This window comes from Mastomys coucha, unplaced genomic scaffold, assembly GCF_008632895.1.
Source record: "Mastomys coucha isolate ucsf_1 unplaced genomic scaffold, UCSF_Mcou_1 pScaffold7, whole genome shotgun sequence".
Lineage (NCBI taxonomy): Eukaryota > Metazoa > Chordata > Mammalia > Rodentia > Muridae > Mastomys > Mastomys coucha.
The window spans coordinates 21,688,962-21,702,158 of record NW_022196913.1 but is presented as its reverse complement, the minus strand read 5'-3'; the positions used below and the strand labels follow the sequence as shown (position 1 = coordinate 21,702,158).

The 13,197-nt window shown below is 38.1% G+C and overlaps 1 protein-coding gene across 5 annotated transcripts in view; it reads left to right on the top strand.

Annotated features, from left to right (window-relative positions):
• The window catches only part of Sugct (succinyl-CoA:glutarate-CoA transferase), a 474,328-nt gene that overhangs the window by 200,024 nt on the left and 261,107 nt on the right, over positions 1–13,197 (top strand). For all 5 annotated transcript variants that reach the window (XR_004114937.1, XM_031358181.1, XM_031358178.1 and 2 more), the window contains one exon: positions 7,438–7,533. Coding sequence is in view for 4 of the 5 variants with exons in the window: in XM_031358181.1 (XP_031214041.1) it covers positions 7,438–7,533 (96 nt within the window). In the remaining variant the exon portion in view is untranslated. The remainder of the gene's footprint in view (positions 1–7,437; positions 7,534–13,197) is intronic.

The following is a 13,197-nucleotide window of genomic DNA, read 5'->3' as shown; positions in this document are numbered from 1 at the left end:
GTTGTTGTTGAGTTTTTTATGTCCTTCTTTAAGTCCTCTATCATCATCCTGAGATGTGATTTTAAATTCAAATCTTGCTTTTCCTGTGTGATAGGGTATCCAGGATTTGCTGTAGAGGCTGAACTGGGTTCTGATGATCCTCAGTAGCCTTGGTTTCTGTTGCTTATATTCTTGGGCTTGCCTGATGCCATCTGTGCTATCTGCCCTTGCTGTCTCTGACTGGAGCTTGTCTCTTCTGTTATCCTGGCTGTTTCATAACTACTCAGATTCCAGCTGTCTTTGTGATCCTGTGATTCTGGGATCCTGTGATCCTGATATCCTGTGTGATTCTGAGCTTTGTGGAGTCAAGCTGCCTCTTGGATCCTGAAATCCTAGTTTAACCAAGCTCCTGAGATTCTGTTGTGTCAGAGCTCTTGGAATTCAAGCTGTCTCTGGGAGTTGCAGGGGTGGATTTGGATCCAGATCCAGGGGGGTCTGCTCTGAGCACTGGTGCAAGCTGGAAGGAACCCATGCCTCTGGCTGGGATGAGGTTTGTTTTTCCCTGGTTCCTGTGGGGGTTCCAGTTACACTGGGTGTTGGGAAAGATGGTTTGTCCTCAACTGAGATCTTGAGTGTGTCAGAGCTCCAGTGGTCCTGGATGTGTCTGGTATTCTGGGAATAGAGCTTCCTCTGTGATCCTGTGATCCTCAGAGTTTCAGACAACCTGGGTATTTGGCTCCCTCTGGGTGTTGTAAGAGTGTATACAGAGCCAGCACTCTGGGGCTGCTCCTGGTGCAGGTTCAGACTGTGTCCCTGGATCCCAGGTGTCCCAGTTACTTCCGGTGTTGGGGCAGATGTTGTGGCCTCTCCTGTGATCATAAGTGTTTCAGAACATAAGAGAGTTGGGATTATTCTGGGTATTGTAGGGGTGGGTGCATAGCCAGCAGCCCAGGTCTGCTCAGGGCCAGATTCTTGTTTCTTTAATGATTGGAAAATTGAGGTAAGTAATATTTAAAGTTATTAGTGAAAGTATGTATTGACTGGAGTAATTTTGTTGCTTTTTTGCTTTTAGTGTTTCTAGTCATATTTGTGTTTCAGTAACTACAACTTTTCTTTCTAGAGTTTCTTGGTGTGCTTGTTCCTCTCTTTATTCTAGAGTATTGCTTTCTATATTCATCATTGGGTTGATTTAATGGACATGAATTCAGGTTTCTATCATGAAAAGTTCTTATTTTGATAGAACAGTAGATGATAATTTTGCTGGGTAAAGTTGTTTGTGTTACCCAGGGCATTTGTGAAGGTAGAGTACATCTCTCCATGTACTCCTAGCTTTCATAGATGTATTGGGAGTGGGGGACACAGGTATTAATTGATTTTCCTTTACATGCGACTTAGTTTCTCTTTATTTGTGAGTGCAGCAAACTATTGATGGTATTCAAGAAAGCAGGGCTCCGTAGGCCCCTCCCATTATTGTGGAGGTCTGGGATGGAAACTGAAAGAGATGTTGAGTTTTGGGGGCCAATTTCGGACAGGAACCCCTCAGCAACCAAGGGTCTCTCTCTTGTTCTCAGTGTCCTTGCTGGGGTGGGTGGTCTATGGCTTCTTACTACTTGGAGTCCATGTAGGCCATGAAGTCCACCACTCTGTTGTTGCAGTCATATTCATTGTCATATTAGGAAATGAGCTTTACAAAGTTGTCATGGAGAACATGTCAGTCCCAGCATCAAAGGTGGAGGAGTGGGAGTTACTGTTGAGTTTACAGGGGACAACCTGGTCCTCAGTGTATCCCAGGATACCCTTTAATGGGTCCTCAGATACTTGCTTCACCACCTTTTTGATGTCATTATACTTGGCAGATCTCTCCAGGTGCCATGTCAAATCCTCAATGGATACACTGGGGTTAGGCACTTGGAAAGCCATGCCAGTGAGCTTCCTGTTCAGCTCTGGGATGACCTTGACCCCAACCTTGACAGTACCGATGGATGCAGGGATGATGTTCTTTTGGGCAGCCTCACAGCAATAATACCACAGCTTTCCAGAGGGGCCATCCACAGTCTTCTGAGTGACAGTGATGTTGTGGACTGTGTCCATGAGTCCTTCCATGATGCCAAAGTTGTCAAGGATGATCTTGGTTGGGGGGCTAAGCAGTTGGTGGTGCAGGTAGCATTGTTGTCAATCTTAAGTGAGTTTTCATACTTTTTATGATTCACACCCATCACACACATGTGGGCATTGATGAAGGGGCAGAGATGATAACTCCTTTGGCCTCACCCTTCAAGTGGGCCCTGGCCTTCTTTGTGGTGGTGAAGACAACTGTTGATGCAATGACGTGCTCAGCCCCAGCATTATCCCATTTAATGTTAGTTCTATCTTATTCCTGGAAGTTAGTAATAGGCTTCCCATTGATGAGGAGCTTCCTGTTCTCAGCCTTTTCTGTGCTGTTGAACTTGTTATGGGTAGAATCATACTGGAATATGTAGACCATGTAGTTCAAGTCAATGAAGGGGTCCTTGATGGCAATAATCTCCACTTTGCCAGATATAGATGAAAAGGCAACCCTGGTAACCAGACACCAGCCAAATCCGTTCACTCCAACTTTTACCATTTGTCTAAAGGACAAGGCTGGCACCACACAGAAAGATCCTGCTGTCTCTGGAATAGGAAGTAGCAGAGAGCTGTGAATTACATTTTTTCTTTTGCAGATAATCTTATATTGTTCTGGCCCCTTATTAACCATCTATTACTAACTTCTTTGTCTTGTTTAATATTTTTGTGAGTACTAGGTAGGTCTTTGTAATGTACTAACCCCTAGCTTCTCTAAACCAAAGGCTAAAAATGCTATCAGATAGCATCTGAGGCCCATGACTGACTGAGGCTCCCCTGCTTTGCTGTCAGTCTCTGTTTTTTGTCTTAGAGCTTTTACTCAGTATGATCATTCATTTTCATCTATCTCCTCGCTCCACTAGGTGCCTTAATACTGATTTATCGTCTCATCTAGTCATAAGATTATAGGAGGCTGATCATATAGCATTTAATTAATTAGTTAGTTAATTAATTTCTACATACTGCGCAGTGTCATTCACATAGCAGTCTCCAGCATTTGTTCAATAAACAACTATTAACTACTAGTTAAACTATTAAAAATTTTAACACTGAAATTCAATGTTATGTTCATGAGAATTTAAAAGGGTTTATACTAAACAGTATTTATCTTAAAACAGTCTCTAATTAAAAAAAAGGAATAAGAGAAGACACAAATGTTATAGCATGGGGAAAACAGAGGAGTTGGTGTTGTTGACTAGCTTTGTGATCAAAGACAAGTTATTTTGCTTCCCCATTATTTTAGTTACCCATGTGTAATAATGCCAAACTATTTGATTGGTCATTATTAAAGCTTTGGTTTTCAAATATCATGTGCAAGTAAAAGTATACTAACCAAATGATTTTTTTCTCATATACTGTCCCTAGGGAATGTGATTCAGAAGCTTAGAGGTGGGTCCCAAGAATTCATCTGTCCCTTTACAGTGTAACTGTGGTGCACAGCTATGTTTGAGAACAATAATCTAGTAGCTTTTAGTTTTGACATCTTAGTGCCTTATAATTGTAGAACAAGGTCACCTTAGAAAAGTATAGCAGAGAGTTGTATTAAGGTACTTTATTCATTTAAAGCCAGGAAACATTTTATTGCTAGTGTGAAGAACAAGGGGCTTGTTGGAAAAGATGATGTTAAAATTGGCCAAATTGGCCATTAAGCCAGGCAGTGGTGGCTCACACCTTTAATCCCAGCACTTGGGAGGCAGAGGCAGGCGGATTTCTGAGTTCGAGGACAGCTTGGTCTATAGAGTGAGTTCCAGGACAGCCAGGGCTATACAGAGAAACCCAGTCTCGAAAAACAAAAACAAAAAAGCAAACAAAAGATTGGTCATTAAGACTCAGTAGAGATATAGGTAAGTGCAAGTTTGCTTGGAATTTAATGTAACTTAGTGTTTGATCAGCACAAATTTACATGGCATCAGGAGCAGTGACCTATTTGATACAATGGACCATAGTTCTAGTTTTCTTTTTGCTCTCAATATTGTTTTCCTTTTGTACATGAAATATTTTATGGCTTAAGTTTGCTTTCTGGAAGTGCAGCATGTGGTCAGGTTGGGCATCATAAGGTTACTTCATGACATAAAAGAGCACAACTTTCTTCAAGCCTCTAGGGGCTGTGCCCTTGTGATTCACTTAAGCTAGTCCCAATTGGACTTCTGGGTAGATACAAAGACTATCAGGACCACTGTTATTTAAAATAATACATTTACTACAGACTTATTATTATTTAAGCCAAGTTGGCCTTTTTGTTTAGATGAAACCGTATAAAGGCAACATTCTGAGTAAATTATATAACGTCCATTTGATGAAATAATGAGCCTAAGCTTAGGGATGAAAGTAATGATCTAGTGCAGTATTTAGAGTGAGTGGTTAGTATGTAGTTAGTAACCTGAAAGTCACATCCTGCATTCTTTTAATTTGTGAAAAATGTGTCACTAATTGCCCAAGAAACCTCTGATTTTTCATACAAAATCACCTCATAGCTGTTGACTTTCTCCCCTTCTCCTGCCTTAAAATACAGTCCTATAAGCAGTAGATAACTCTCATGTTTGTAAGCCCCCTCTAAATATTGAACTAAGTTTAGCCCCATTGCTATTTCTCAAAAATAGAATTCTTTCCCCATCCAGATTTGTCTTTGAGAAGCTACCAACAAATCACAGTTTTATTTTAATGACAACTGGTTTAAAATCTTATTTAACCTTTCTACCCATTGAGAACCTGCTAATTTTGAAAACTTTTGAAACTTAACTACTGATTTGTAGAGGAAATGGATATTATATTTCATTTAGAACACTTTGAGAGAGATAAATTCTGGTCTTTAATTCAAATTTATTCTAAATGAGGCGGGGTCAGGCAAAAAGAAGTAAAAAAAATTGAAAGGATCAGCAGGTCCATCTCTTGCACTCTAGGCCAACCTGGTCTTCATACTGAGTTCCAAGACATCTAGGCCTCTCCCTCTCCCTCTCCCTCCTCCCTCTCCCTTTCCCTCTCCTTCTCCCTGCCTCCTCTCTCTGACACACACACTCACACACCTGAAATGGAAAAAATAAGGTATATAAGAAATAAAGTAGCCAGGTTGATACCTAGCCTTGAGTCTAGCCATTGCCTACCTCGTCCTAGGATTTACAGATTTGCTTGTGATCATCCACCCAATCTACTGTTTCATGTGTCTTTGCTAATGATGGTGTAGTGAAAAACACATCTATAGTGACTAATTTTCTGGAGTAGTTACCTTTATGAATTTAAGTTCTTGGCCTTTAGTATTTTTAGAGTGTCTTAGAGAATGACTTTCACTGGTGTTTCTTTGAAAGAGAAAATAAAAGACCTCAAAAAAGATATATGAAAGATGAATCTGTCTTACCAACTTCAGACTTCAGAAAATATCCCCAGATTTAGGAAGAGGAATAATGAGAAAATGTCTACTATTGCATCTCTTCTGTATTATTATTTAACAGCTAAAAAGAATAGTATTGTTTGAAATGAAGATGTTAATTGTAATTTTGAGATAATTTACTATTTTGCAAGTGTGTGTTCTGTGCTCAGACTCTCTGTGGTTATGCCATATGTTTTATTTAAAGGATGTACGATATTATCTTTCTATATATTGAGATTTCAAATGTTTATTTGTTTGAATTTGAAATACTGTAAACCCCACAAATTTAGCTAAAAGGATCATAACTTCATAGAGAAAGCATTTGAGGGTCAAAGAAGTTAAATGAGATGCCAAGAGTCATGTACCTACTTGGGTGTTGGCAAAACTTAGAAACCGTGATTCTGGCCTTCCCTTCCAGGATATTTTTACTACAAAATGTTCTTTTGATTTTGCATTTTGAAAGACACAGAAGTGATCTGTGAAATGGTTATTAGCACTAGGCAGCTCAAGCAGCCCTGGAGTGCTTCATGGTTCAAATGCCCAAGACCAGATGGAAGTCCAGAAGTGGATGACTCAGAATTTATTAGTTTTGCCACCTGGGTAGTACAGCCGAACCAGCTGCCACAAGGCAGTTCCAATTTCAGCAAAGCAGTAAATGAACACAAAAATGAGAGTTAGTCTCCAAATGAAAGGAGAATGGCTGATATGGCAGCAAGATTCACTCAGCGTGATTCCTATTGATACCTTTTGTAGGAGGTGTAGTTCCTATGCCAGGCACAAGGCAAGAAATGCTTATGGAACCTTGCCCTGAAAAATCAACATCTGAGTTGTTCCAGAAGCTACTGTCAGTTTGGGGTATGTTTGGATTATATGTGGAGTTAGTTCCCAGTCACATCTGATGATCTGGAAGAGGAATAATAATGATGTAGCCAACGCTGTATTAAAGCTATGTTATGAACTCAGAGGGTTTTTTCTTGTGGATTATGAAATATCATTTATTACCTTTTCATAGTCCTGATCCCTGGAGGGACATGTATCCAGGGATCCTAAGATCACTATGGATGGTCATAGAAGTCCTGCCATTATCCTCATGTTTTCCTTATGTGGACTTGAAAGTTGTTTATAGCTTGTGCCATAATCCCAGTACACAGCAGGATGAGGCAGGAGAATTGCTGCAAGGTTGAAGCTAACCTTGGTTATAAAGTTTGTTCCAGGATACCCTGATTTATAGACTGAGGTTGTATCTCAAGTCTCAAAACAACCAACAGACCAATGAAAGTTGAAATAAGAGGGTTTTCAAGGTCTGTCAATGGAACAAGGCTAAAGTGAGTTGACCCTCAAACAGCTCTATGGTACTCAACACAAAATGTACTTAATAATGGAAGCTTGAGGTCAGATTAAGTTGTGAGAGATATTTTTGCTTATGAGGAAGGTTTATAAATGAGTTAAAAAATCTTGTTTGTTTTTTTTTTATTTCAAAAGATGCTTGGGTATTTTTCAAAACTCAACTAAACTGGCTTAATAGAAACTTGCCATCATTTCTTTGTTGAAAAGCTTAAAAGACTGCATAGCTCCTTGTGTTGGTTCACTGGCCTTTGTGATGATGCATGCTTTTTGGTGTCATGATGAAAGAAAATAGGGCATAGTAGAGAAGGGAGTTCATTCCCTAGTTGCTGACTCACTGTGTTGTAGCTTCTTTTTCCCCTCAAGGCTAGACCAAGGTGACTTTGGCTTGGCTAACATCCACCTTCAGATGGTCTTTTCAGAAAGTTTTTGTGTGTTTATATTTTTAAACTTATCATTACTTAGTCATGCAATAATATAGTACTGTTCTCTATTTGTGTGAAGAGAATACGACATGTGCATGTTATCAATGAATTGGGGTCTTTTTCATTATGTGATGACATGAAGTGAAGTGGCTTTATATTATAACATTTCGCTCACAATTACAGGTAAACTAATTCATTTTCGTCCTATTTTTATTCTGGCAGGTGGCATGCTTGACCCAAGTAGCTGCTAATTATCTTATTGGACAAAAGGAAGCAAAACGCTGGGGCACAGCTCATGGCAGTATTGTTCCTTACCAGGTACAAGTTAGCCTTCTGTTACTATAACCTCCAGATCTGAACAAAGAAGCTTTTACAAATCCTCCATGTTTGTTTTATAATGTATCTCTGACTTATTACAGCAAAGTTCTATTTTTCTCTTTAATTTTTTTGTTGCCATATTTCTTCACTGGAAGGTTTGAAACCGGACATTTAAGTGGATTGAAGGCACTTACAGAAAGGGAGTTACATTGGGGCTAATAATGTGATTGTTTCTTTCTCTTGCTTTTTCCCTCCCTCCCCCCTACCCTCTCTCTTCCTTCCTTTCCTCTCTCTCCACTCACTTTCTTTTTTTTCTTCTTTCATCCAAAAGCCATTGACTATAGCTAGTTTATTATCCTAGCTATAAAACAAATATTACCTTTTCCATCTGACAATAATATTCTTACAGTGTTAGACGGAAGTGAAAATTTGCGTGTGATGGATCTTCATCCTTGGAGAAAAACAGATGGTTTAAGAGCTGCTGTGCTGTTCTTTATTAAGTGTCTAAACTTATCCTCAGAAATTCTGGACTTTGGCTTGTGCAAATGAATATGTGAAGAAACTGTGATCCTTTAAAAATAACAAAAAACTCACTGCTTCTTCCAAGCCACTAGCTTTAGCTTGGCCTGGTTGCTTATTTCTTCGCATTTCTGCATATATTTGTCACACTTTCCATACTGCATCATGAGTTTAAGAGTAGCAGGGTCTTTCTCAACTTTTATCTCATATCCAGTAGAAATGCCGGCAGTATACTCTGGAATTACCTCCTGAATAAAGGAATGGGTCTTATTCCAGCTATTTCAATATGTATAATCTTGACAGGAAACATAAACTCAGGGTTTTTCATTTGGTAGGAAATCCATCAGTATTTCAGTCATCATTTCAAAGTTAAGAAATTATTTCTTTGGGCAGGTCTAGTTTCACTTCTTGTACTTTAATCCAAATTTGAGGAAAGCATAGTTCAGTGTGAGATCATGATGTTTTCTTCTCATTCTGTTTATGGCAATTAAAAAAAATCATTATCTCCTTCCTGGTCCCCCCTCCAAGAGTTCTTCACCCCATCACTTTCCTCTTGCTTCTGAGAGGGTTCTCCCACTCACCCATCCACTCCCATGTTATCCCCCTTCCCCAAGGCATCAAGTCTCTTGAGGATTAGGCACATCCTCTCCCACTGAGGCCAGATAAGGCAGTCCTCTGTAACATATGTGCTGGGGGCTACATGTGTGCTTTTTTGTTGGTTACTTAGTCTCTGGGAGCTCCCAGGGGTCCAGGTTAGTTGACACTGTTGGTGTTCCTATGGCTCTGCTATCCCCTTCAGTTCCTTCAATCCTTCTCCTAATTCTTCTATAGAGGTCGCTGACTTCTGTCCAATGGTTGTCTTTAAGTATCCTCATCTATCTCAGTTAGCTCCTGGTAAAGCCTCTCAGAAGTCAGTCATGCTAGGCTGCTGTCTGCAAGTGTAACAGCATCAGGAAGAGTCAGGTTTGTGCTTACCTGGTCACTGGAAGGCCTTCACTTCAGTCCCTGCTCCATTTTTGTCCCTGCATTTCTTTTAGACTGGAACAATTCTGGATCAAAAACATTGAAGGTTGGTTGTGATCCCATCCTTCCACTGGGGGCCCTGTCTATCTACTGGAGATTGTCTCTTCAGCTTCCATCTCCTCATTGTTGGGCATTTTGGCTAAGATTATCCCTATTGAGTTTTGGGATCCTCTCACATCCCAGGTCTCTGGGACTTTCTAGCAGTTCCATTGCCCCCATTCCCCACAGTAGCTATTTCAATTCATTCTTCTGGCCCTCTGGGATTTCCTCCTGTTTCTCCCCAAACCTGATCCTACACCCTTTCCCCATGCCCTTCTCTTTCACCCAGGTTCCTCCCTCCCTCTGCCTCCTGTGATTATTTTGTTCCCTTTTCTAAGTTCTTCTTGTTCAACTTCTTATGGTCTGTGGGTTGTATCATGAGTATTCTGTACTTTTGGACTAATAAAAATATCCACTTGTCAGTGAGTATATACCATGCATGTCTTTTTGGGTCTAGGTTACCTCCTTTAGGATGATATTTTATAGTTCCATCCATTTGCCTGCAAAATTAATGATGTCCTCATTTTTAGTAATTGAATAGTGTTAAATTGTATAAATGGACACAGGCAAACAGGTAGAAGCCCTTAAAGATGAAACAAATAAATCCCTTAAAGAAATATAGGAAAATACAATAAAATAGGTGAAATAGTTGAACAAAACAGTCCAAGACCTAAAAGTGGAAATAGAAACAGTAAAGAAATCACACATGGAGGCAACCCTAGAGAAGGACAACTTAGGAAATAGATCAGGAGCTACAGATGCAAGCATCACCAACAGAATACAAGAGATGGAAAAGACACTCTCTGGTGTTGAAGATAAATAGAAGATATCTACATAGAAGATATGGGTCAAAGAAAATACACAGTTTATAAAGTTCCTAACCCATGCTTCTCTCATGTTGATTTACCTTCTAGGGTAATTACAAGTTTGAAGAATTTCTTCAGGCCACTTTAGAGATGTTTAGTCTCTCTTTTTTTTTCCTGTGTGTGTGTGTGTGTGTGTGTGTGTGTGTGTGTGCGTGTGCGTGTGCGTGTGCGTGTGTGTGTGTGTGTGTTTAGACATTTTGATCTCCTCCTGCCAATGATAGGAGTGTGCTGTGGTTTCAGTTTTCATAGTGCTATCACTCTTTCTTCCTATCCACTTTGCTCCTAGCTCAGGGGTATGGTTAAGTGATTCATAAGTATGATTGATATTGGAGATTATTCTTAAGAGGATTTTAGAAAATGGGCAATGTAAGAATCTGTATGAATTCATCTCAAATAATCTAAATTCAGGCTTTAGTCTTTGATGGTATATGGAAAAAGCAGCATTTTTGAGCTGGGAAGCTTTGTAGGATAATTCTAAGTTCTATTACAAAATTTAAAAGTTTATTTTTTGTTATTCTTTGTTTTTGGTAAAAATAGAATATCTATTTTAAAGGCTTGTTGTACATCTTAATATTTCTCCTAGAGAAATTTGGCATCACAAATAATCTCTTAATTATTTTAGTGTGAAGGATAAAGGGATTCAGAGTCTTTGGCTTTACTTTATGGAAGGTTAAGAGTATAAAAGACTTATATGAGTATTTTCTTCAAGAATAGAGATGTAATATACTTTACGGTTGAGTAATCTCATTCATATTAAATGGGTACTGAGCCTATATGATCACAGTTGATGGTAAAAAATAAGTTATCTGGTTTTTCATCAGGAGCAAAGAATCAATCTGCTTCCTCTGTCTAGAGAACTGGTTAAACACACTGATTAAAGATGGAATGTAAATTTAACTTGAATGAAACTAATATAATAAGATTGGTCCTAGATATGCTTTGAGATTCTTGTCTGCCCACAATTTTTAAATAAACCTGAGGAATATTTTCATGAGTGATTCTAAGATAATTATTATTAAGTCCCTACGATAATTATAATTTTGCTTTTAATTTGCTTCTTCTTGTCTGAGTTTTTAGTCCAGTGTCTATAATAAAGATCCCAATAGTTTTAGGAGTTTGTTAAGATTCTCACCTTGCTTTACTTAGTTGTTGATCTCCTTCAGATAATCATAGACCTTGAATACATTGAATGTGTTCTTTTGAGAAACAGTGGTCCCTCATTATGTGTTATTTTATAAACATGTAGTTCTTAATTTCTCAGATCAGTAATCCTTTGGTACACTTCTCTTCTTAGTTCTTTGGCTGCTAACTTTTATATTTTGTGTATTTTTGAGACATAGTCTTGATATATATAGTACAGTCAGGCCTTGAACTTCTGAAAATCTTAAATTAACTTTCTGTATAGTAGGATTTAAGTATGTGCCATCATGTGCTGGCAAATTTTTAAAAATGTAACAACTTAAGAAAAACGAACTTATAAAATTTATAGGTAAATGCGTAGAACTAGCAATAATCATCCAGACTTATATAACCTAATCTCATAAAGACAAAAATTATATGTTTTTTCAAATGTGTTAGTTACTAAGCTTTACATATGTGTACATATGTATATGTGGGAAAAAGTATAGAAAATGAAATATTAAAGGATTCTGGGATGGGAGAGCAGGATAGAGGAAGGAATACTGGCAATAATATCTAACATTAAATGTCTTTTGAAAAAGCCATATGTAACCTAATACTATAGAAATTTTCTAACACATACATATACAAAAGAGAGAGAGAGAGAGAGAGAGAGAGAGAGAGAGAGAGAGAGAGAGAGAGAGAGAGAATATATTTAGAATTATTTTCTAAATAGAGCAAGTTCCCAAATATACAGTATATGTTCCCTAAAGACCACATACAGGTTATGTTTTTTGAATTGTTGGTCCAGGGGAATCTTTCAACATGACAGGGTAGTGCCATTGATATTGTCTACCATCTACAATTTAGCTTTAAGATCCTATTACAGAAGATACTACATGTTTGTGTACAAGAACATAGAGAGATCTAATTGGTACTCAACTGGAAGCTTCAGTCCTACTGGCTAGCATTCATACTCTTGGAAGGTATTATAAAAGCTGTCAAAAGAGAAAAGTAAATGTTAGTCTCACCCAGCTCAGAATCCTATGAGCCATACTAATGACATGCTTTTCCATACATGCCATATGACGCAATAGTGGCACAAATTTAAAAGAGTAACCAAACATTTTTTGATTAGATTTAAGTACTGTCTTATGAGATAGATAAAACCCATACATGACATCAACAATGTGGTGAAGAGCCTGTAACTAGATAGGTCATGGGCACCAGGGGAAAACCTATTACTAGTATTCTATGTGGACATGGCAATAAAACAATTTGTGAAATCTTATTGCTATGTTTGTATGTTTGCACATTGCTCAACCCTCATTAAAGAAACTTTTTGAAATGGATGGTCATTAATACAAAGACTTAATCCTGGTCAATATGAAGAGAATAAGAGATAAACATTAGAATGTTTAGCCCTAAAAGGAATATATTTAGCCCTAAAAGGCATAGGAAGATTTTAAAAGCCAGAGGAATAATATCAAGGAAACTGGAAACTGTTTTCAGACACAATAAGGTAGATATGCTCACATGAATTCACAATGATCATGACAGCAAGCACAAGGCCCACAAGCTTGATAAAATCTAAGCATGGAATTTACTTATTTCTCCTTCTATATTATCCTTTCTTTTTCATCTCTATTTAAGTCCCAACATTTTTCTACTTCCCCTTTGATCCTCTCCAGAACTCTTTCCTCTCACCTCTAGTGGTCCTTTTCTAGTTTCCTGGCTTCTATAGTTACTTCAGGTTATACACTGAAATCTAAAGATTTGAATCTTGTATCCACAAATAAGAAAGCTAAGGTAGTGTTTGTTTTACTGGGTCTGGGATAATTTATTCAGCATATTTTTCAGTTCTATTAATTTACCTATAAATCCCATGATTTAATTTTTTACATCTAAATAGAATTTCATTGTGTATTTGTACCATATTTTCGTTATCTATCATCATTTGATGGACATCTAGGCTTCTTTTCATCCCTTTAATTTTAATACCGTAACCCGAGTTTATTCAAAACTTCCTTGCTTCTACATCTGTGTTAGTCAGGCACTGTCAGAGCCTCTCAGGAGATAGCTATATTTAGGCTGGCTT